The sequence below is a fragment of the Giraffa tippelskirchi genome, chromosome 3, assembly GCF_054371585.1.
Source record: "Giraffa tippelskirchi isolate mGirTip1 chromosome 3, T2T-mGirTip1v1.2.pri, whole genome shotgun sequence".
Taxonomy (NCBI): domain Eukaryota; kingdom Metazoa; phylum Chordata; class Mammalia; order Artiodactyla; family Giraffidae; genus Giraffa; species Giraffa tippelskirchi.
The window spans coordinates 15,534,060-15,558,698 of NC_137277.1; the positions used below are offsets into that span (position 1 = coordinate 15,534,060).

A 24,639-nucleotide genomic window follows, 5' to 3' on the forward strand; every position below is an offset into this window, starting at 1 on the left:
ACCATGCAGCTGCATGGCTGGGCAGGAAAGCACCCCCGCTTCATCCGGTCCTGGGGATCCTCTTGTCCCTTCAACCCCTCCCTCCCTACCTGAAAGCAAGAAAACCAGATGTTGCCAACATGGAAAGCCTCCCAAAGGAATGGAAAATAAGACACTTTTCCGAGGACAAAGCCCTGTTTCCTTCTTCCTGCTTCAGTTTCCTTCAACCCAGAGCCTTCGAGACCTCGTGTACAGGCCTCACCACTCTATCTTGCTTGGCCCTCTGGGACCGGTATGAGAACCTCGAGGGGCCAGGGACTTCCCTGGTGGTCCAGCGGCTAAGACTCCGATCTCCCAGTGCAGGGGGCCCAGGTTCGATCCCTGGTCGGGGAACTAGATCCCACATGCCGCAACTAAGAGTTCGCATGCCACGACTAAAGATCCTGCATGCTCCTGCAGGCTGCAACTAAGACCTGGCACAGCCAGATACATAAATAAATATTAAAAAAAAAAAAGAGATCTGCAAGGCCAGAGCCCAGGGCAATCACTGTCTGCTTGAGCACTTGGTGGGGCATGGAGGACAGCGGGCTTTCCCATGCACATGCAGCCCTGACCTCTTGTGGTTCCCTATTCTTTCCAAGCCTGAAGCCCCCTTAGGAGGAAGTGAGCTATTACCCATGGAATGGAGCCCACAAGGCACAGGGATGAAGGGCCTGAGGCCAGACCCGGGAAAGCTGGCAAGGAGCCTCCCTAAAGTCCCATTGGCCACAACCCACCCAGACTTGGTTCTGAGCCGCGGATGCCTGTGCCGCCCCTTCTCAGGCTCTCACGTTTAGCCCGATTGAACCAGGCTCCCCCTGAGCCTGTTCTGTCAATTGCAGGCATCATGAACATCCATGCGGTTGTTCAGTCAAGAGACATGTAGAAATTCTGTCTCCCTCATCCTGGCCATGAATGTCTCATCCAGGGCTGTGGTCTGACTCTTAACATATATCCAGAATCTATCCGTTGCCAGCACCTTGGCTCCATCCCCATCTCCTCTCATCTGGCTTCAGTTTTTGTTCCCTTTAATCCTCCCTCCATACCAGTCCTAAGGATCTGCTACTGCTAAGTCGCGTCAGTCGTGTCCGACTCTGTGCGACCCCATAGACGGCAGCCCACCAGGTTCCCCCGTCCCTGGGATTCTCCAGGCAAGAGTACTGGAGTGGGTTGCCATTTCCTTCTCCAGGGCATGAAAGTGAAAAGTGAAAGTGGAGTCGCTCAGTCGTGTCCGACTCAGTGACCCCATGGACTGCAGCCCGCCAGGCTCCTCCGTTCATGGGATTTTCCAGGCAAGAGTACTGGAGTGGGGTGCCATTGCCTTCTCCACATGATCACTTTTAAAGAAGGAAGTTGGCTGCTTAAAGGCTTCCAAAGGCCCCCAGTCTGGTCTCGGTGGACTAGAATAGAAAGAGTACTTCGGTGGCCCCACCCAGTCCTTCCAGCTGCTTCTGCCTTGGCTCCCTCTCCCTCGCTCTGCAGACATTTAAGGATCTGAAAGTGTCATTTAAGGATCCTTTAAGGTCTTCTTTCAGATCTTTAAATGAGCCGAGCTCAAGGCCACCTCCCACTGCCCTTCACATCTCCTAGTCCTCCTAGCCCTCCTTCCTCTTGGCAGGGCCACCTTCTCTGTGCCTGTCAGGCCCCAGCTCAAAGGCCACCCTCTGACCGGCCTTCTGGGACCACCCAGAAGAGGCACCACCTTGCAGGCCTTCTCCTCACTCCCCACTCTTCCCTCAAGCTCTGACTCTAACCCGATACCATCTGCTCCTCGGTTCCTCGTTTCCCTGACTCCCTCAGAGGCTACACCTCCATGAGAGGGGGACCACATATGTCATCCTCACTGCTTGTGCTGGGGGTGCTCCATCATGGGCCCTTAATTTGTTAACCCAACAAGCAAATCACTTTACCATGAAACAATAAGAGGGAGAGAACTTCAGGCCAGCTGTGGCCCCCACCTCTTCCCCCATCCAGCCTAGATATAGAACTGGGACACCCTGTGTAGGCCAGCAGATGGGCAGTATCAACTCCAGGGGCCAGGCTGACTGAGACTAATGGGCACCGTGGCTCTGTGGGGCAGCACCCTGCCCCAGGGGACGGCCCTGCCTGGAAGGTTCCACACCCACATCTGCAGACATGGTACCTGAAACTGAGCTAAGCAGAGGAGGAAGGAAAGACCCCCAAACTCCTTCTAGATGATGGAGCAGGAGAATACCCTCACCGCATGGTTCTGGCTGAGGTGATAGAGGTGTGATCTGCAAGGCAGCCCCCGGTGTGCCAGGCTGAGTGAACACGGTTTGGCCTCAGCCTCAGCAGGAAGCGGGGTGCTTGGCAACTGTCCTAATGAGCTTCCCAGCAGGGCAGGAAGGCTGGATGGCTGCTTCCTTGGTGTGGCAGCCTCTGGGGGAGCTGAGGAGGCTTAGGTGGATATGCATGTCTTTTTTGTGGTGCCAGAAGCAACTGAGATTGATGTTCTAGCACTTGCTGTGGACTTAACTCACCCTGAGTCAGTCTCTCCAGCACAGAACCAGAGCCAGGGGCTGGTCCCTCAAACCAGCCTGCTCAGGAGAACCACACACAGAAAAACAAAACCCGAAGTCCAGGTGGCTCAGTGGTAAAAGAATCCGCTTGCCAATGCAGGAGACGCAGGACATGTGGGTTCAATCCTTGGATTGGGAAGATCCAATGGAGGAGGAAATGGCAACCCACTCTAGTATTCTTGCCTAGAGAATCCCGTGGACAGAGGAGCCTGGCGGGCTACAGTACATAAGGTTGCAAAGAGTCGGACTCGACCGAGCAGGTGCACACACACAGATAATGCTGGTGCCACTGTTTCCACGGAGAGAGTCTCTGCTTTCAAAAGCCTTTGTCCCTTAAATAGCCAAGCCCTTGCTCGCTCCTTCAAACACGCATTTCGTTTACACAAGCTCAATCTGTAAGCAATTTTTTTTAGGGAAGGTGCTGGATTGGGGCAAGGGGGCTCCCTCTGGAAGAATGCCCACGCGCCCAGGAGTGAGGCAGCCTACAAACAGTCTCTTAACACTCCCATGTCTTAGCACCTAGTAACTGCTCAATAAAACACACCCATCTTTAGTAGTATGGTAAATAATAATGCAATTGTACATCTCCAAGCCTGGATGGGGGTCACTGCTCCTGCCTCGGGCATGTTCAGCCCACCTGCCTGCTGGCCACCTCCCTCCTGAGTGACGAGGGTGACTGGACTCTTGTCCCGGGGCCACAGCACAGTCCAGTCCGGCGTCTACACCCAAACAGACAGCGAAATGTGGGGGATCCCTCAAGGGATGGCGTTACCTCGGTGAGGCTCAGGGGAGGTCACTTCCACTTCTGTGTACTCCACGTCCAAGGTCAGAGGCTCTGCTCGAAAGAACCACAGCAGCCTGGGGTTAGACAGGGTCTCCTTGGGCTGGGGGTGGTGGGGTGGGGACTCAGGCCACATTAGAGGTTTCTACTCATATGATCAAATTAGTCGGTATTTGTTAACGGGGAAACCAGACACAGGGTTAATGCCACTGTAAGTAGGTGAGAAAACTCAGGCTGAGTGAGGTACTGAGGAAGCCTGCACTCCCAGGATGTGGAAGGACCCTTGGGTCAGGTCCCATTGTTACCACAGTGGGCGGACTTGCAAAGTAGGTACAGAATCCAGCCAGCACGGGTCATAGCAGTTACCTCTAGAACCCACAGGCACAGAACGCTTTCTCCAAGACAGTGAGGATCTCAGGAAATGAGGAATGGGACCCCCAGCCTCAAAGTGCTTGAAGAGTGTGAGGCATACGCATAGGAGATCAAGTTACACGCAAAATGGAACTTCCTGATTTCAGAATGGGCTACTAAACAAGTCAGGAAGCTCTCCCTTCCCTTGAATAGCAGAGAGACAGGTGTTTTTTCCAATATAGAGTTACTGCAAATCATCAGATTGTACACTTTAATTTATACAATGTTATATGTCAAGTATATCTCAGTAAAGCTGGCAAAAAAAAGTGCTAAGAGGCTGGGGTGGGGAGAAATACACATAGCAGAAATGTTCTTTTTTTTGTTTGTTTAAGGATAATGGGTAGGTATTTATTGAATTGCTATTGTTTATATTTTATACATGTTATAAACATTATTTTGTATCTACTAAATGTCTAATAAAAATGAAAAATACACAAAAAAATAAAATAGCACTGCTGCTTACTTTTAAGACAAGTAACAACAGACACTAGATAGTGTCTTTGGAAAAACCAAGAGCCATCTCTATTTAAAAGAGGTGAGGGAACAGCCATGGGGTCTTAACAGTTTTAGTTCTTTTCCTAGGCATCTTTGACATAAAAGCACAGATTTCTAATTTTTAAAAAATTAGATATTACCTTTATTTTCATTTAATGGCTTCATTGCATGGTTTCCAACATCTTCATTGTAACCTAGTTGAAAAATAGCAATCATTGTGAGAGACCATGGAGTTCCTAGTTTTCTACATAAATTGTAAACAACTCAGTGCCACTAACAAGAGCAGTCCAGGCCAAATTCTTTAGTGTAGTTGGCAACCACAGTGTATCTGGGTTCTGAATACCCTCCCAGTGCCCCTGGGCCCTATCCAACCCACAGTGTGGTGTCTTTCTAAAACCGGTGTGACGTCCACGTCTATTTATGAATGGTTCAAAATTCAGAATTGTTCACTAGAAGCAGTTTCCAAGGAAATTAAGCTTAATTCTAGAAAGGATGAGCCAGTGACAAGAAGCATGAAGGATACTGGTGAACTAACCCTTTCTATCTAGAGAACTGGGTCCATGAGAACATGGTTTAAAGATACTGCAATACCTCAGGCTGCCACCTGGGCATGGGGAAAATTCTTTGATTTTTTTTTTTTTTTTAACCAAGTTGTTCTTGATTAGAAAGAATTCTTATGAATGCTATAAATACTATTCCTGAAGAGCACATGGTTTTCCATTCCATGTTATTATGTATTTACTGATTACTGTCATGATTACTAGGCTTCCCAGGTGATGCAGAGATGCAAGAGATGTAGGTTCGATCCCTTGGTCAGGAAGATCCCCTGGAGTTGGAAATGGCAACCTACCCCAGTACTCCTACCTGGAAATTTCCATGGACAGAGGAACCTGGTGGGCTAAATCCACAGGGTTGCAAAGAGTAGGACACAACTGAGCAACTGAGCACACATGCACGCTGTGATTACTAACGTACGTTTATAAGCTAAAATAATCCGTGCAGAGAAAAACAGAATAAGAATTGTCGTATTTCCTGCATTTTGGAAATTTGAGAGGAAATTCTATTTTAATGTAAGTGTCAGTATTTAAAGTATCATATATTTGTACTTATGTATGTTAATTGCTCAGTCGCGTCCACCTCTTTGCCACCCCACAGACTGTAGTCCGCCAGGCTCCTCTGTCCATGGAATTCTCCAGGCAAGAATACTGAAGTAGGTAGCCATTCCCTTCTCCAAAGGATCTTCCCCACCCAGGGATCGAAGCTGCACTACAGGCAGATTCTTTACCGTCTGAGCCACCAGGGAAGCCCATACTTATGTACACATAATACATATTCCCAACAGAACCCACTTTATACCAGAAAGAGGTATTTTCTCTATAGTATTGGATTACTTTTTGCTAAATATCCACCAAATTTTTCTGAACGGAGTTTCTCAAATGACATATTTGCTCTCTTCTCTTTATTGGCACATTACTTTTATTATAACCAATATTTTATTTTACTTTTTAAAAAGTTTGTGATTCTGTAGAATAGGAATTGCTCCTTTCTCAAAAGATTTCTCAAGACTTCCCTGTAAAGACGGTATTCTAAAAATTTCTTATTTTGTGGGACACTGTTACAAAATTAAAAAAGAACATCAGTGTTCAACTCCCAAACCTATCTGGGACAGAACTCTTCGTGTGATGTAATCATGCCCCACTCTGGGAAAGAGCCAGCACCCCTGCTAAGGGCTTGAATAATTTTCTCCAAGATCTAATGGGATTAAGAACTCCCTGGGGCTTCCCCCCCCCCCCCCCCCCCGTGGTCAGGTGGTTAAGAATCCACCTTGCAATGCTGGGGACACCAGTTCCATCTCTGGTCTGGGAAGCTTCGCTGTGGGGCAGCTAAACCCACGCACCACAACCACTGAGCTTGTGCTCTGAAGCCTGCAAGCCACAACTACTGAGCCCATGTTGAGGAACTACTGAAGCCTGCATGCTCTACAGCCCACGCTCCACAACAAGAGACACCACCACAGTGAGAAACCTGTACATCACAACCAGCGATTAGCCCCCACTCTCCACAATGAAAGAAAGCCTGCACAGAGTAATAAAGACCCACTGCAGCCAGTAATAAATTTAAAAAAAAAAGAAAAGAACTCCCAGGATTGGCTCCCGGTTGAGCTGACTCTCAAGCCTGCAATAAACCTCACAACTAAGTATTCTTTGATTGCACCACTTCTTTATTTTAAGTGCATCTACTAACAGTGAAATCTTTAAATTCGTTTCCCATTGTGGCAAGTTTGAAATTGCCTTGTCCTTGCAATAAATAATTTCATCTGAGATGTTTTACCAGTGCCTTCATTTCATAGCTGGTTTCTATCTTACAAATGGAAAATGATTACATGTGGGCAGTGTACTGTGTTTGAAAAGAACTCATGCGGTTGTCCACAGCATTGTAATTATTCCCCACCTTTGGTTCCTTGGGATATTTAAAAGGTGGTGAAATTAGAACACTATGTTCTGCCTTCCTTCTGACGTTTTTGTTTTGCTTCCTAGCCCACCACCCAATGACTGATTAGATTAGGCGCCTCTGCCTGAAGCCAGCGTTTCCCGTTCAACCTCACCCTACCGCCCACGGATTCTGCTTCTCAGAAGGATAGGAGATGGGGAGCAAGCTGAGAAAAACTCTTAACAACTGCACAAAACCATGACAGTACCATAATGTCTGTCGGCTTCAGTATTGGCATCGGACAATGTCTTCTCATTGTTGGAGTTCAGAAGCGGTACGGCTGGCCTTAAATTAAAATTTAAAAAAGGAAAAAGAAATAACATTTTTCTTGGCTCTAACTCCAAACTAACAACATAGTCAAAGAAAGAGCATGAGAAAAACCAGGAGGGGTTTTCTGCAACGAGGAAAATTTTACCCTCTTACTTGGAACTCATACTTTCTTCAGTTCTATGATTATCGGACAAAAACCTTTTTGCCATTGAAATCAGTGTCCAGACCAAAGGATGCATGAACACGAGGAATCCTTTATGGGGTGAATCCCATGTCAGGAGGGGATTCCTTATCCCGTGTTAATGTTTTCTCTCGGGAACAGAGAGCTAGTTTCCATATTTGGGGAGTTTAGATCTCATGAACAGTAAGAATAGTACAACCATTGTTTAAGGAAACTCTATTTTGCCAATTAAGTTAAAAAATTTTAAATTCCATCTACCACCATGATAATTTCATAAGGAAAAGTGTAGAGAGGACATGATCTCAGAATAAAGCCATTCCTTCTCCTGAAAGACAGTTGGCAATCTTACACAAACACTCACACACAGACACACACACATCCTTCCACAGCTCGCACTCAAGGTCCTAAGTTTTTTGAGTTTGCCAAGAATCACTGAAGACTTCCTAATGACAGAAATCCTTGCCAGGCCAGTCTATCCACACCCACAGACCAGCCTCCCCTCTTCCAAAAGACACTGACCTGGACATCTCCACCGGCATCTGCTTGGCTTTAAAAGATAAAGAGAAGAACCAAAGTCAGAATAAAGAACCCACATCCACATCAGATGGGAACACTCATTTCAACCATATTGGACTTTTTTTTTTTGAAGATTGAACACCCATAAAAAGAGAAAACAGAAAGCCAAATACAGTCACAGTTTTTAAAAAAGGAAAACAAACAAATAAACAAAGCAGGTCTTCTCTTGGTCTTACACCAAGAGATTTCACATCATTTCCCCTGAAATTGGACATTTCAACCATTTCAGCCAGGAGCAACTTCCCTTCATGGAATGTGGCAAAGAGGAAGATGATAGCACAGGAACCAGGTGAGCCAGATAAATGGGCGACTATCTCTTTGCTCCAAGACCTTCCCCAAAGTAAAGGCTAAATCAATCCCTGGGCTTTGAATCCCAAACTGGCCTGAGACAAAGGCCAGACTGACCCTGAGGAAGTGGTTTGTCCTGAAGACCATTTTCCCAGAGGGGCTGCCCCCTTCCTGCTTTGAAAAAAAACCTGCCTCATCTCATCTGGTCCCGCTTGTCCCTGGCAGCAGCCCCAGGGGTCTCCAACAGAACCTGCCTTATCTCAAAAAAAAATGTTGCAGGGCTTCCTTGGGGGGTCCAGTGGTAAAGAATCCGCTTGCCAATGCAGGGGACGTGGGTTTGATCCCTGAAGATTTCACATGCCTTGGGGGCAGCAAAGCCTGTGCGCCACAACTTCTGAGCCTACGCTCTAAAGCCCACGAGCCGCAACTACTACCGCCCGCTCACTCTAGAACCCCTGCTCCGCAACAAGAGAAACCACTGTAGTGAGAAGCCCATACACTGCAACAGAGTCATCCCCTCTTCCTGCAACTAGAGAAAGCCTATGCAGCAATGAAGAACCAGCCAAAATAAATAAACAAAATTTGAAAAAAAATTATTATTTTTTGCAAACTTTACTGACGCTGTGCCCTTTTGCTTGAGTCTTGCTTAGTCGACTGATTCCTCAGTGTCAGTGGATAATCCTGGCTTCCCTTCCATGTATGGCTGACCCCAAGTACAGGGTAGAAATTGTAGCACAACCAGAAGATTGACCGGGAGGCATTCAGTGTGTGGGGGCGGGGGAGGGTGTCTCCACTCATGCCCAACTCTACCAACTGTAGGACTAGGTGTCGCCAAAGCCCCACACGAAGGGCTACTTCTGATCACATGTAGATGCAACATTCCCCCCAAATTCGTCTTTTCCTGGGAGCCCAACTCAGAAAGCAAAGGCTTTCACTCATGCCTGGCTAACTCCAAGGGGCAGTAAAAGTTCACACCCACCAAAGCCAACATCTTTGGTTAGGAAGGTGACACCCCAGGAGGAAAACAAGTGTTATCAGCCACATGCCCTCGGCTCCCACTGGACCAGGGCACAAGCTTCCCATGAGGCTGAAGCCCCTCACCTCCATGGCAGGTTCCCTGGCAGGGCTGCCTGGCAGGATGGAGTGAAAGGACTATGCTCACCCTTGGCTTTCTTCAGAAAATAGCATCTGGCTGCAAGTACCAAGGTGGCAATGATCACTCCGATGACCACCACTGCGATGAGTCCTTTCTTCCAGGGGGCAAGATAGACTGGAAGTGAAAAAAAAAGAAAAAAATTTAAAAAAATATATGTTTATCCCTCTGTCAGCAAGAAGTAGTACAGCCTTAAGCAACTAATGGGCTTCCCTGGTGGCTCAGACAGTAAAGACTCCATCTGCAATGTGGTAGACCTGGGTTTGATCCCTGGGTTGGGAAGATCCCCTGGAGAAGGGAATGGCTACCCACTCCAGTATTCTGGTCTAGAGAATTCCATGGACTATAAAGTCCATAGGATTGCAAAGAGTTGGACACAACTGAGCGACTTTCACTTCACTTCACTTAAGCAACAAATAAGACTGATTTTTATATCCTTGTCACTCGTGTCTTTCACTGAGTATCCACCTCTGAGGGACTCTGTAGTAGGTGCAGAAATGTTTGTTTCTGCTATAGAGTCAGTGGTGACCTGAGGGGACCATAGGACTAAAGAAGACTCTTTTTAAGCTGTCTGTTCACCCCTCATCCCTCTCTATACATCATCCTCTACCCATACAGGTGGGCCCCTCTAACCATGTCTGTTCTGCATGACCCACTCCCCTTGACCATTGGTGGTCCGTGGGTGGACACTTGATCCAAGTTGGTGTCTCTGCACCCAGAGTTTGTAATGAGGACTGTGTGAAATCATTCTAATTCCTTATAATAATCACTTCCTCTTACTTAACTTGAGTGGGCTTTTGTTACCTGCCACCAAAGAGCCTGGTGGATGTTGGTCCCTTGGCCCACAGCAAGATGCACTAAGTTCCCAGCCATGTCCTCCTACATGTGCTTTCTGGCCTTGAGCTTGCAGCTTGCACTGCATTCTGCTGTTGAGACCTTGACTTACCTCTGACGGTCAGTGTGTTGCTTTGCATCACGTGTTTGGAAAGGCTGGCTCTGTTGGAGGCCGTGCAGTAATACTGTCCCTCGTGCTCCTTGCTGGCCGTGGGCTCGTGCCAAATGGCCTGGGTGGCATTAGAGGTTTCTTGGTAGAAGGGGTTGCTCTCCTTTTCTTTGTAAAACTTGAACGTGATAGGACTGGATCCTTCTTTCACGGAGCAGCGAAGCACAATGGGCTTCCCAGACTCCACCTCCTCCTTCAAGAGGATAGAGAGCTGGGGTTCATCCACTGGGGCTGGAAGGCAGGGAAAGGATTAGTGCTGAGCAGAAAAGTGGGCAAGGGGAGGAACATGACACGGCCACTGGTCACGGCCAGCCTTCTGTAATCATGACTCGGACTTGGACTTTGCCCTTTACTCAAGTCTCTTGTGTTACCCCACATTCTTGATAGTTCCTCCCCCAATGAGCCCAGAAGGGCAGCAATGGACACCTGTCCTCACACGCTGATTAGACACAAGAGGCTAGGGACACCCCCCACTTCATTTACCACCTGAAGTATTGGGTTGGACATAGATGTTATGGAAAAACTCGAACAAACCTTTTGGCCAATGCAATGTTACTGACCACTCAGTTTAACTATACGATTAGCTTATGTGTTCTGGTGGGGTCTACCCTGGGTGAGTTTGTATATGTGAGTGTGTGTGTGTGTGTGTGTGTGTGTTTATGTGATTTCTCTCCCTCTGCTTAAGCCAAATGCAGGGCACTTTTAGATCTTATGAGCAAATAACCTGGACACACTGCCTTCTCTAGCTCTTGTCCTGTCTTTCTCTTCCTCTGAATGATCTAAACCAGTTGCTTTCGTGTCCTTATTTTCCACTTCCTTGTGAGCTTGGGAACCTGAATTCTGTCCCTCTGCTTCGGAAACTGCACTGCATTTTTGGTTTTGAAGAAATTCCAAGGTCACCTGATTCCCAGCTAACTCATCCCTGAGTTTCCTGCAGGTCAAATCCACGTTGGACATTCTTCCTGTCTTCCCATCCTTGGCCTCCCTACAGCTCTCACCTGTCACCCAGCCCTTCCTTTAGAATTCGGCTTCCCCTGGGCTCCTGTGAAGCCTCACTCTGATTCTCTTACCTCCTTGCCTGCCACTTCCTCTTTATTCATCAATTTTTGCTCCCTAAATTAGGACTTTCTGCAAAATTCAGTCCTCAGTTTGCTGCCTCCCTTCTCATCTTTGGTGATTTCACCTACATGATAGCTTCTATTTGCACATTTAATGGATAAACACACAGCATCTAAAGCTTAGATACATAGCTCTAGTCCAGGTTACTCCCCTGAATTCCGTGTCTTGACTTTAACCTGTGCATTTCCACCAAGAAGCCCTGCCAGCCTCTCACTCCCAACAGATCTGAGCAGAACTTACCTTCCTCCTATAGCCCCTTTTACTCCATGTCTAGCCACCAAAATTCTGAGCCTAAACTGTCTTCCCAAGTACGTTACTACTAGTGCAAGAATGAACTGATCGGCAGACCAGGATCTGATTTATGAACCACCCTCTTGGAGTGCAGGGGGTGGCCAGACCATGGAGCTGCTGATCCAACAAAAGGGAGCATGTGGCCTGGCATGGGATGGCAGGAGTCGATCACAAGAAAGGCTCCTGGATGGTGCAGCTTGACCTGACAGCCTCTCTTCTTGTGAAGCATAAGGGGGTGGTGGCAAGCCAGGCTTAGGAGCCAGACTGCCTGGCCAAAATCCCCAGCATTACTGGCCACCAGCTGTTTATCTTAAGCCCTAGTTGCCTCATTATAAAATAAGGATGATATGAATATGGTGCTTACATGGCTACTGTAAGTGTGAATGGGACTAATTTACTAACATAGTTCACACAGGGTTGGACATATGATCAGCGCTGATAAACATTAGCCACTAATATTGACCCACTTTATTTTTTTAAATTCATTAAATTTTGGCAGCGCTGGGTTTTCATTGCTGCATGCAGGCTTTCTCTAGTTGTGGTGCGAGGGCTTCTCATTGAGGTGGCTTCTCTTATTTCGGAGTGTGGGCTCTAGAGCATGTGGGCTTCAGTAGCTGTGGCCCACGGCCTAAGTTGCCCTGTGGCAGGTGGAATCTTCCCAGACCAGGGATCGAACCTGGATTGGCAGGTGGATTTTTAACGACTAGACCACAAGGGAAGTCCAATACTGACCCACTCTAAACTGAGAGTTTCACATGGGCTTCTATGTTAGCTTCTTAAAGCACTGTAACGTTTGAAGTCCCCACCCCTTCTAACTGATGGGACCAGGAGGTGAATCTTCCCAAGACCCAAGTCTCAGCATGCCCTCCTTCCTCCTTCTAGCTCTTCACTGCACCCAGGACAAAGCCCCAGCTCCTCCAACTGGCAACTGATGCCCTTCACGGTTAGGCTCAGTTACTCTACAAGTTTATTCTCAATGATTCTCCATTCCCAACCTTACTTTCCAGTCATCCATCCCCAGCCTTTTGAGCTGCCCCATGGAGCCTTTTGATCACCTATTTGACTAGGCTAGAGACCATCTTGAGCGCTCTCTGCCTACCCATCATCGAGCCCTAGCTCCTGGTCCAGTGCTTCCCACTCAAGCTAGATGATATCTTTCATGCCCTTAATTCCTATTATCATTAAGGAGAGTTTGCAGGAGAGTTAATAATGTGTTGCCTGGTAACATTTTTAAAATATTTATTCGCATTGTTATTCAAATACATTAAAATGTTTCTTCACTATTTAATCAGGAGATACAAAGAATATATCTTCTTTTTTGTTGTTGTTATGACCTATGGCATGAGATGCTTATTAGGTACCAATGCTAATTTGAGAAATATAGTTACTCAGTGAAGTGAAGTGAAAGTCACTCAGTCGTGTCTGACTCTTGGCGACCCCATGGAGCATACAGTCCATGGAATTCTCTAGGCCTGAATACTGGAATGGGTAGCCTTTCCCTTCTCCAGGGGATCTTCCCAACCCAGGGATCAAACCTAGGTCTCCGACATTGTTACTCTTAGGCTATACATTAATAGTAGGAGGAATCAGGGAGTCCCCTGATGGCTTAGAGATTAGGATTCTGGGTTTTCACTGCAGGGGACATGGTTAAATTCCTGATCGGGGAACTGAGATTCTGCAAGCCGACTAGTATGCCCCCCCCAAAAAAAAAATTATAGGAGGTATCACTATCCAACTCAAGATGTCCACATGGCACATGTAGATAAGCAGTTCTTAAACAAAAAGGAGGAAGAGGAAGCCTTATTAAGCTTTTTACAACAAGATGCAGAACATCTCAGAGATGCAAGTAATAGCACTCCTAAGGCCTTCTGAAAGGTACAAGACCAAGGGTCAAGGAAAATTATTCACCCCAGGACAATGGTATATTTCTCTTGAGTATGAGAGTCCCAGTGACTGTTAGCCTGCAGCTCTGACTGCTGTGATTTCCACACATGACAGAATTTGCCCTGCCAGGGGTCCAGGGTCCATGGTAGAGAAGAGCTCTGGTTTACATTTCCCAGAGAGGACGGTCAGTTCATCCAAAAGGGGGCAAACGGGGACTTCCCTGCTGGCTCAGTGATAAAGAATCCACCTGCCAACGCAGGATACACAGGTTCGATCCCTTGTCCGGGAAGATCTCACATGCCGCAGAGCAACTAAGTCCATGTGCCACAACTATTGAGCCTGTGCTCTAGAGCCCAGGAGCCACAACTAATGCAGCCTGAGTGCCTAGAGCCCATGCTCTGAAACAAGAAGAGCCACCGCAATGAGAAGTCCACGCACTGCCACAAAGAGTAGCTCCCACTCACCACAACTAGAAAAGAGACGTGCAGCAATGAAGACAAAGCACAACCAAAAATAAATAAGTAACATTATAAAAAGGAGCAAACGGAACTTTCCTGGTGATCCAGTGGCTAAGACTCTGCACTCCCAATGCAGGAGGCCCGGGTTGGAGCTCTGGTTGGGGAACTAGATCCCATATGCCACAACTAAAGATTCTACATGCTGCACATAAGACTCAGCGCAGCCAAATAAATAAATGAAAAGGAGCAAATGCTAAGGGAACCCCAAAGCACAAGTTTTGTTTTTCCTCAAGTTGGGACACTTTACTTATATTTCAACAGTTCACTTGAAAGTTTCTGAAAATAGATGATACCAGCCACATTGATAACCATCAGATATTTTCCAGCCCCATTTACTTGGGCTTTGGTCCTGCTTTGGCACGTGTCATGTTTATGGACTTTGCACAAGTACCATCCACTTCTCTTGTCCACTCCCAAACCTTTGAAAATGTGAACTAAAACTGCAGGCCCCCATGGATTCTTCTCATAGCACAGAGACTTACCTATCACCTTGACTCGCAGAACTTCGCTGAACATCTTGGTGTGCGAATGGCAATTATCTGCACTGCACCAGTATTCTACATCTTTCGTGGGTTTATCTCTGAATATTGCAGGCTTATTTGAGCCCACGCTCTGATTCGCCACAGGATTACTTGCGTTTGAAAGCTGATAAAAAATGGGTGCGGTTCCGTTTACGGATTGACAACTGACTTCAATGGTCTGTCCTTTTATCACCTCAGACCTGGAGTCATGAAAAATACTGGGCTTGGAAAGCATTTCTAGAATGACAGAGAGAGAGAGAAAAAAACAATCTGAGACAAAACATCCAGCCCAAGGTGTTCCTTCTGCAAACTCTGGGCTTGGCTTTCTCTATCATTGATCTAATTTAAAATGCCTGCCTGGACCCAGAGATTGCCACACTTGGTGAAGTACATCAGGTAGAGAAAGACAAATATCATATAATATTGCTTATATGTGGTATCTTAAAAAATGGTACTAATGAACCTATTTATAAAACAGAAAAAGGTTCACAGATGTAGAAAACAAAGTTATGGTTACCAAAGGGGAAAGGGGGGGAGTGGGAGGGATAAATTGGGAGACTTGGATTGACATATACACACTACCATATATAAACTAGGTAACTAATAAGGACCTATGGGTATAGTACAAGGAACTCTATTCAATACTCTGTAATGGCCTACATGGGAATAGAATATAAAAAAGAGTGGATACCTATTATGTATTACTGATTCACTTTGCTATACAGCTGAAACTAATGCAACATGCAAATCAACTATATTCTAATAAAAATTAATTAAAAAAATAATAAAGTAAAATAAAATGTCTGCTGCCATACGTATCTTTAGGGGACTCCTTTAAGATTCTTGAGAAGGGAGAGGGAAAGAGAATAATATAAACAAAAAAGGATGGCACAAATTCAGGAAAAACATTATAACCCCCTAAATATATGCTTATATTTTCATATATCTTATGTACACATTCATATCTTTCTTTGTATTGAGAAAAGACAGAATAAAAATGTTAAAAAAATATAACAAGTATCCAACAATATATTTTAAAACAAACTCAGTGCCTCAGCTTCTCCTGATAGTAAGTTTCATGCATCAGAAACAAGAATTATACTAGGCCATTAATTAGAAATTAGCTTATTTATAAAGCTAATATGATGAAATGACTTCCTCACAAGAACTACAACAACACAAAGAATTACAATGGAATGACCCATATTTGTCTCGTATATTATTTCCTTGTCGGGTAGACGACTGCTAAAATCCTGCTTCGGTTGAGACTAAAATCTTGGCTGGATTTAAACTGAAGGCTAAACTGAAGGACCATGACTATTGAATAAGAGCAGTGACCGTGAGAGCTTGATTGGCGTTTCACATCCCGCTACTCAAAGTGTGGTCCGGGGCCCAGCAGCACCAGCATCTCCAAGATGCTGGTTTAAGACACAAAACCTGACTCCAGTCTAACCTGCGCTGTAACCAGGTGTCTTGTGCACATTCAAGTCTGAGAAGCCCGGCTCTAAGTGGTCCAGATGTCTACTTCTACCCAACTGGGGCCCCAGCCCTTTGGGTAAGCCAGGAGAGGAATCAAAAACTGGAACTTAGGGACTTCCCTGGCAGTCCAGTGGTTAAGACTCCGAGCTTCCACTGCAGAGAGCAAAGGTTCGATCCCTGGTTAGGGAACTGAGATCCCATTTACCAAGCAGTATGGCAAAAAAAAACCCTAAAATCTTAAAGCTTAGTGTTGACTAAGCAGTATTTCCTCCCTGACACTTTGGGTGTGTGCCTGTTCAAGCAGCAGAATCCTGTGGATTGGGAGGCCACTTCATCAGCATGCAGCCACAACAAAGCCACAAATGTGACTTTTGCCAACGTCATCGCTCTTGATGCATCTCACCTGTACCCTGAGCAGAAATACCCACGTGCTGCTATTCAGCCTCTTGTTTTCACTCCTCTCTCCCCAAATCCCCCTCCCCCACCCCCTGGGTTCTTATCCTGCCTCAGTCTGAACCATCTTCAGACTGGAGAGGGTGGCGGCTGGAGATAAATTCCCTTTCTCCCATTCAGTCCAGAGGCTCTCAGGGCCAGCGAGGACGTACTCACCACACACAGTTATCTGGACTGTGTTGCTTCTCTTGACCACCCTGCCGACGCCTGCGACACAGGTGTATGACCCGCTGTCCCACTCCGACACTCTCTTGGTGAAATTTTGAGTCTGAGACACAGTCATGCTTCCCTTCTGGATGGTGAAGTTGGCTGCAGGTGCTCCTGGGACGGAGCACCACAGGTTCAGATCTTCGCCCTGGTCCAGATGTGTGGCTGAAGACTCCAGCTTAGGCTTGGAAAACAGCTCTGAAAAGAACAGTGAGTGGGAATGGAGTGAGATGTTTGTGGGTACCAGCTCCTCAATCCTCTGTATGCAGAGGACTGTGGCCCAGGTGATTCTGGGAGAACCAGTTCCCCACTTCCTGCACAAAGTTTCCCTTTGCTTCTCATGAACCTGATGATCACGCAATTCACGAGCCAGGGTTCATTCTTCTCCTGGGATTCCAATGGCAGGTTTCCCTCCCTCGTTAATCCAATTTATCTTACATACATGGGTTAGAAAAATTTGGCAATTTGTAACGTGGCAAGTAATGACTCAGGCATTCACTCGTTTATTCATCCCCTCACTCATTTCATCCCACAAGTATTTATCTCAGGCCATCTCTGTGCTTGGCAGAGGAGAGGCAACAGTGAAAAAGAAATGGTCCTTGACTCTAAAGCGCTTAAGCCTCGTGAGCTGAGCGATTCTTCAGATAGTGTTTGTAGTAGAGCCCATAGAGGGGACATGGAACCTAGGCTTGAAGAATCAGGAGAAAACTCCTGGGGTAAGTTATCCAGGCAAACATGGAAAGTACCACAGGAAGAGGGAATAACATATGGAAGGTCCGGCAAGAGGTTCAAGCACCTGAAAGTTCAGGCAGCCTGGGACGCTGTGGGAGAAGAAAAAGAAGGCTTGCAGATCTTCAAGGAACTTGAGAATCACATTTTAGAAAGTGTGGATTATATCCTTGGGACAGCGGGAGCCATGGAGGGTCTGGGTCATGGGGATAGCTTCAGATGTGTTCTGTAGGGAGATCTCTGGAAGGAGAATGGATGGGGTTGGAGGGGCCCAGACTGGAAGCAGGAGGGAATGTAGTCTGGGCTTGAAGCAGAGTGATGCTGTGGAGTTGGGGAGAAGCAGCAGCTTGGCCACCATTCCTCCAGCACTTCCCATGGAGGAGCATGAAGATGCCACCTGAAGCCTCCCAAGGCCAAGTACTTGGTAAGTTTCAACATTCTATGCTACTGGAAGGAGTTATTAGCATCATAATGTAGGTTGGATGTCCAGAGTACTAAAGACTGTGGTTGACTTTCAAGAAGTTTCATCATCTCTTGATACAAATATTCCCTGAACAATACCAGTATTTTATAATAATGGTAAATGTTTGTTTTCGGCCTCAGAGGAATCACTAATTAGCTACTTAACCTTTGTGGAGACTTGGCTCCTTCACGTAAGCAAATGCACACTGACGCTATGGTTATGACCCTTGAAGCAGAAGGAAGAAGAGGCCGGTGGCACTTGAGACTATCTTCATATTGAGAAAGAGACTGAGACTTGAAGTTTCTCTTAGAAAACCTTCTTAGGGGTTTGAGAATGTAATCAGGACTCAGGGGTCAAATTCTACCTTTGGCTCTAAATTTAGGATTTGATTTGCCATACAGGTTTGGAAGTAAAAACCAACACTGTCGTGGTCATCACTGATATTCCATGGATTGAAATGGAAGTCATTTCCATCATAATTATAATCAGTACACAGTGTCTTTGTAGTTTCCTTGATAGGGAATAAAATAACACTGTAAGTCAGGTGATCTCCTAATAATTAATTCATTGAGGCACATTCCACTGCTCCTTCCTTCCATATAATGAACATCGACTTACCTCTTTTCAGATCACCATCAAAAGCTCTAGGTTTGGGGACTTCTCTGGTGATCCAGTGGCTAAGACTCTATGCTCCCAATACATGGGGCCTGGGTTTGATCCCTGGTTAGGGAACTAGATCCCATATGCCACAACTAAGAGGGGCAACTAAAATCCAGCATGCCACAACTAAGACCAGGCACAGCCAAATGAAATAAAACAAAGCTCTAGGTTAGGAGTAGGAAAAAAAAAAAAAAGAAAGAAATTGACCTCCTTAAGGGCCTTACAGTCTTATTGGACAAATACCAAAAAAAGTAAAAAAAACCCAAAAAACCTCAGGAAGAATCCCACAGAAATGATTCCACATTTAAAAAATAAGTAAACAAAAATGCAAAAAATACATATTTCCCCAAAGTTGCCCAGCATACAGAAGGTGCTCAATATATGTTGAACTGAGTACTGTTCTCTGCTTCTGCTGCTGCTGCTGCTCCTGCTAAGTCGCTTCAGTCGTGTCCGACTCTGTGCGACCCCATAGACGGCAGCCCACCAGGCTCCCCCGTCCCTGGGATTCTCCAGGCAAGAACACTGGAGTGGGTTGCCATTTCCTTCTCCAGTGCATGAAAGGGAAAAGTGAAAGTGAAGTCGCTCAGTCGTGTCTGACTCTTAGCGACCCCATGGACTGCAGCCTACCAGGCTCCTCCGTCCATGGGAGTTTCCAGGCAAGAGTACTGGAGTGGGGTGCCATTGCCTTGCCCACTGTTCTCTAATAAGATAATTATATTTTATCTAAAAAATATGTGCCATCAAAATATTTGCCATTATCAATAGTAAACTAAATCACTAGCAGAAGCCAACCTGGTATAGATCAGCAGGATCCAACACCTGCCAGTCACCTAGCTGGGTAGTTGGCAGCCTACCTATGATACTGGGGACTGTCACTGTGACTGTACAGTCCATATTGACACAGAGGAGGCTTTCAGTAAATGAGCGAATGAATGATGAATGAATGAACACTTTCACTTGGGAACCAAAAAGTGCTGACTCTCTCTGACTCTGGAACGCTGTCACCCGATGCTCATCTGTTCATCCAACAAATATGTATTGAAAGCCTACTGTGTGCCAGGTACTGTTCAGCTGTTAGCAATATAGCACTGGATAAACTAGATAATACCCTCACCACCTTAACATTCTAGTGCCTAAAGATATACAATACACAGGGAGAGGTAAAGTACGTTTTTGGTTTTTTTTTGCTAGTAAAGGCTATTTTGAAAAGTAAAGTCATGTAGGGACTTCCCTGGCCATCCAGTGGTTAAGACCCTGCGCTTCTCGCAGCACTGTTTATAATAGCCAGGACATGGAAGCAACCTAGATGTCCATCAGCAGACGAATGGATAAGAAAGCTGTGGTACATACACACAATGGAATATTACTCAGCCATTAAAAAGAATACATTTGAATCAGTTCTAATGAGGTGGATGAAACTGGAGCCTATTACACAGAGTGAAGTAAGTCAGAAAGAAAAACACCAATACAGTATACTAACGCATATATATGGAATTTAGAAAGATGGTAACAATGACCCTATATGCAAGACAGCAAGAGACACAGATGTATAGAACAGTCTTTTGGACTCTGTGGGAGAAGGCGAGGGTGGGATGATTTGAGAGAATAGCATTGTATATTGTATATTATCATATGTGAAACAGATCGCCAGCCCAGGTTCAATGCATGAGACAGGGTGCTCAGGGCTGGTGCACTGGGATGACCCTGAGGGATGGGATAGGGAGGGAGGTGGGAGGGAGGTTCAGGATGGGGAACACATGTACACCCGTGGTTGATTCATGTCAATGTATGGCAAAACCCACTACAATATTGTAAAGTAATTAGCCTCCAATTAAAATAAATAAATTAAAAAAAAAAGACCCTGTGCTTCTGCTGCAGGGGGCGTGGGTTCAGTCCCTGGTCGGGATCTCACCCACAGCAGGGCAACTAAACCCACGCCCTGCAACTAGAGAAGCCAGAGTGCAGCAATGAAGACTTGTGTGTCTGTGCGTGCTCTGTTGTGTCCAACTCCTTGCGACCCCATGGACTATAGCCCACCAGGCTCCTCTGTCCATGCGATTCTCCAGGCTAGAATACTGGAGTGGGTTGCCATTTCCTTCTCCGATGAAGACTTAGTACAGCCCCCAAATTAAACTAAATAAGTAAATGAAAAGTAAAGCCAGGTAAAGAAGGAAGGCATCCAGGGGAACTTTCTAAGTACATGGGTTTGGAAATCTAAGAGGCCGGGGGGTAACTCTTGCTCTGCCACTCGGCAATCCTGTAATCACTGGGTGAGTGACCTGACTTCTCAGCTCCAGTTTCTACATCCGTAAAGCCAGCATCATAATACCTACCTTATGGCATAATTATGAGCTTGAAATGAAAATGTATGCAAACCAGGCAAAGAGTACTCAACAAAGAGGAACTGTGACTATTATTTTTGAGTCTCGTGATGCTTTCTTGCTCCTGACCCTGTCTTAGGACCTCCACAGGGATGTAGAGATCTAGCACAGTGCTTGGCACCAAGGGAAGAAAAATGTGACATAATAATAGAAACACCAGCTAACATTTGCTGAGTGCTTACTCTGTATGTGGCTCTGTAGGAAAGGCGATGGCGTTTAGTCCTTATAACGGTCCTGCACTGCTATCATCACTCCAATGTCAGAATTGTGGCAAGGAGATGGTCAGTCACTCACTCAAGGTCACAGATGTACTGAGTGGCCCGGCTGGGATCTGACGGCCCAATCTGCACCCTTAAGCACCATAGCGGACTGCTGACTTGCTCTGCATGGACTTTTTCCCCATGAGTACCGCGGTCCTGCCTGAGCACACCCATTCAGACCGGTGGAGCAGAAGAACAAGCTCTCACTGCCCAGCCCGGTTCCAGCACAGAGACCTCATGAGCCCGCCCCATGCTGACACCCTCCAGCAACCCTACCTGTGATGTTGACCATGATGCTGCTGACTTTGGATATGCGACTGGCTTCCACTTTGCACGTGTAGTTGCCGTTGTGCTCTGCCGTGGCCATCACGGAGTACACAGCCTCACTGCTGTGGCTGTTATGTGCGACAATCTCCCTGTCCTTCTGGATGATGATTTCCGGGAATGACTGGGCCTGGTGCGTCACCTGAACGGTGCACTTGACCTGGAGGTCATCTCCTTCTGTGATCTTCCCCTCAGGGATGATGTGGAACTTGGGATTTGAGAAGGATTCTACGAGAAGAGGACAAGCTGGTTGGACTCGAGTTCAAACCTGGGTGAGGAAAAAAGGCATTTCCCTCCCCTTTTCTGTGCTTTTGGATGCCAACCAATTTTTCCTTATTAATTAAAAAAAATTCAACCTTTCCTCTCAAAAACCTTCACCTGGGCTTCTCTGGTGCTCCCTCTCTCTCACTCACTCTTGCATCTTCAGCCTTCTTAATTTCATTTCTCTAGCTTTGAGCTTCCCAAAGATCAAACCCACATCTCATCTGAAGAACATTTTTCAAATGACTTCAGAAATAATCACAGCAGTGAGAATCAGACCCTTCTCCTTCCCACCAAGGATTTTCTAGGTAACTCTCATACCATTTCATGGACCTCTGGCATTTCAGCTTAGATATTCCCTTGCTTTCCAAAGTTCAGCTTCATGGAAATGAATTTTTAAATAACCATATGCCCCTGCAAAGTGTTTTTTAGTCTATTCTATTTCTTTTTTTAAAATGCTGGTTATGACTAACTAAATTGATTTCACGACTCATGCAGTTTGAAAAACACTGTTTTAATAAAATATGGGTCAGACATTAGGGTTCGGACATGGTGAGGGAAGTAGAGCCAGGCCTTTGCCTGCATCAAAAAACCCAGCAGAGCGTAAGGGAGTATATACACCAATTACAGCCACGTAAAATACAGATAAGGACATTAAAAAAAACCCCAAAAGTAAATTTAAAGTGACCTACTATTTTAATATTCATTAGTTGTTTTTTTTTTTTTTTTACTGTAAAGTCATTTAAATTCACAATAAAAAGCTATCATTTAAAAAAAAAAAAGAGTTTGTTTTCCCGAGTAAGAGTCAAAAAAAGAGACGGCATCTTATAGGACATTCAACAATACCCTCTGGGGTAGGTTGATAATAACTAAAGATTTTTTCCTGACACCCAAACTCACTCCAGATGTATCAGAGATCTAAATGCACAAGAGGAAAAAAAAATTAAACCACAGAAACAGTAAAAGAAAACAGAGGTGCATTTTTTGCTTTAATAATCTTGGAGCGTGGAGGAACTTTAGGTATGAACCACAAAACTGGATACCATAAAAAAAAAGATGCATAAATTGATACCATAAGGAAAAAAGATGCATAACTTTGATTTTAACTAAAGATTGAAAGTTTTTTCATGGAAGTAAAAAATAAAGACAAGTGACAAACTGGGTAAATTTTTGCATAGCACCTGACAAAGAGCTCATTCCTTTAATTTATAAAGGGCTCAAACAAATCAATGAGAAGCAGTAGGCAATTATAGGCAAAGTATATGTGAATAGGCAGGCATGAAAGGATGTAAAAGCATACATTTACAAATGTAAAAAGCATACTCAACCTCACTAAAGACCAAAGAAATACAAATCACAGTAGTGATATGCCATTGCGCCTCAATTATAATAGACTGTCAAAAATAACAAAAATATTGGGAGCTCCCTGGCAGTCTAGTGGTTAAGATTCGGTGCTTTCACTACTGTGGCCCAGGTTCAATCCCTGACTGAGGACTGAGATCCTGCAAGCTGCTCACAAGGCAGTCAATAAAAGAGAAAACATCAATAATATACTGTGTTGATGAGGATGTGGGAAAATGAACATTTTTGATGGAAATGTTCATCCTTTTGGAGGAGTGCATTAGTGATATTTTTCAATACCGAAAATGCACAAAACATTTGAATCAAGAATTTGACACTGGGACTTCCCTGGTGGTCCAGTGGTTAAGAATCTGCCTGCCAAAGCAGGGGACATGGGTTTGATCCCTGGTCCAGGAAGATTCCACATGCCACAGGGCAACTTAGCCTTCGTGCCACAATCACTGAAGCCTGTGTGCCCTAGAGCTTACACTCTTCACCAAGAGAAGCCACCACAATGAGAAGCCTGCACATCAGAACTAGAGTAGCCCTTACTCCCTGAAACTAGAGAAACAAAGACGCAGCACAGCCAAAAATAAATAAATAAAAAATTACATAAAAAAAGAATTTGACACATTAATAATCATACAATACTCACGAAACTATAGAAGTTACAAGAATGTTCGCTGCAAGACTGTCTTAAGAGCAAACGAGTGGGAAAAACATGCCTAAATGTCCACCAACATAAAATGAGGCAGGTAGACTGTCAGTCACCTTCTGAGATGGCCCACACTCTGTCGATGGAGTGTGTTCCCTCCCTGAATAAAACCTTCTTTCACTTTCAAAAAATAAATTAATTTAAAAAACTAAAATGAAATGAGGCAGTACATTACAGCATATCCTTACGACAGGATTCTGAGTTGTCACTAAAATGATAAAGATCTGTATTTCTTGATATGGACAAAAGTACACCTATATTGTAGTTGTTAAGAAAAAGTTATAAGATAGAATGTCTGACAGGTCTCTCTCTCTCTTTTTTTGTTTTTGGTAAAAACAAAGATAAACACGTCAAAACTGTGTGTGCACATGATGAGTGAGCAGACAGGGGACTTTCTCTAAGTGTTGGTACTTATTGTGCAGAATTGTCACTTTATATAGTACCACATTTCCTGAAAATTTAACCCACACCGTGAACTACAATAAAAAAAGTTTGTATATACATAATACTATATATATATATGCACACACACATAATACTATACACATACAATATAGCATTATGTACACACAAGGGGCAAAAGTGAAGGTGCCAAAAGCAGAGGTTCATTTTTTTTTTTCTTAATTGTTGTTTTGTTTTATTATTTTTTTGGCCACACCACACGGCATGCAGGATCTTAGTTCCCTGACCAGGGATCGAACCCGTGTCCCCTGCAGTGGATGAGCAGATTCCCAACACTGGACCACCAGGGAAGTCCCCTGAGGGTCACTTAACAAGCTGTAGGGCTCCAATCCTGAATACACTTGAGGCTTTCTGGTAAACTGTTC

At 45.3% G+C, this 24,639-nt stretch overlaps 1 protein-coding gene across 49 annotated transcripts in view; it reads right to left on the reverse strand.

The window, feature by feature from the left end:
* PECAM1 (platelet and endothelial cell adhesion molecule 1) overlaps positions 1-24,639 on the reverse strand; it is a 98,204-nt gene that overhangs the window by 19,508 nt on the left and 54,057 nt on the right. For 18 of the 49 annotated variants that reach the window (XR_014078804.1, XR_014078805.1, XM_081576805.1 and 15 more), the window contains 9 exons: positions 21,448-21,723; positions 16,628-16,876; positions 14,501-14,776; positions 10,150-10,437; positions 9,213-9,320; positions 7,706-7,733; positions 6,944-7,020; positions 4,386-4,439; positions 3,331-3,393 (listed from right to left, as the gene is read on the reverse strand). Coding sequence is in view for 23 of the 49 variants with exons in the window: in XM_081576805.1 (XP_081432931.1) it covers positions 3,331-3,393; positions 4,386-4,439; positions 6,944-7,020; positions 7,706-7,733; positions 9,213-9,320; positions 10,150-10,437; positions 14,501-14,776; positions 16,628-16,876; positions 21,448-21,723 (1,419 nt within the window). In the remaining 26 variants the exon portion in view is untranslated. Of the gene's footprint in view, positions 1-3,330; positions 3,394-4,385; positions 4,440-6,943; positions 7,021-7,705; positions 7,734-9,180; positions 9,321-10,149; positions 10,438-14,500; positions 14,777-16,627; positions 16,877-21,447; positions 21,724-24,639 lie in introns of all 49 variants that reach the window. The other 31 variants (XR_014078817.1, XR_014078816.1, XR_014078821.1 and 28 more) reach the window with 3 other exon arrangements.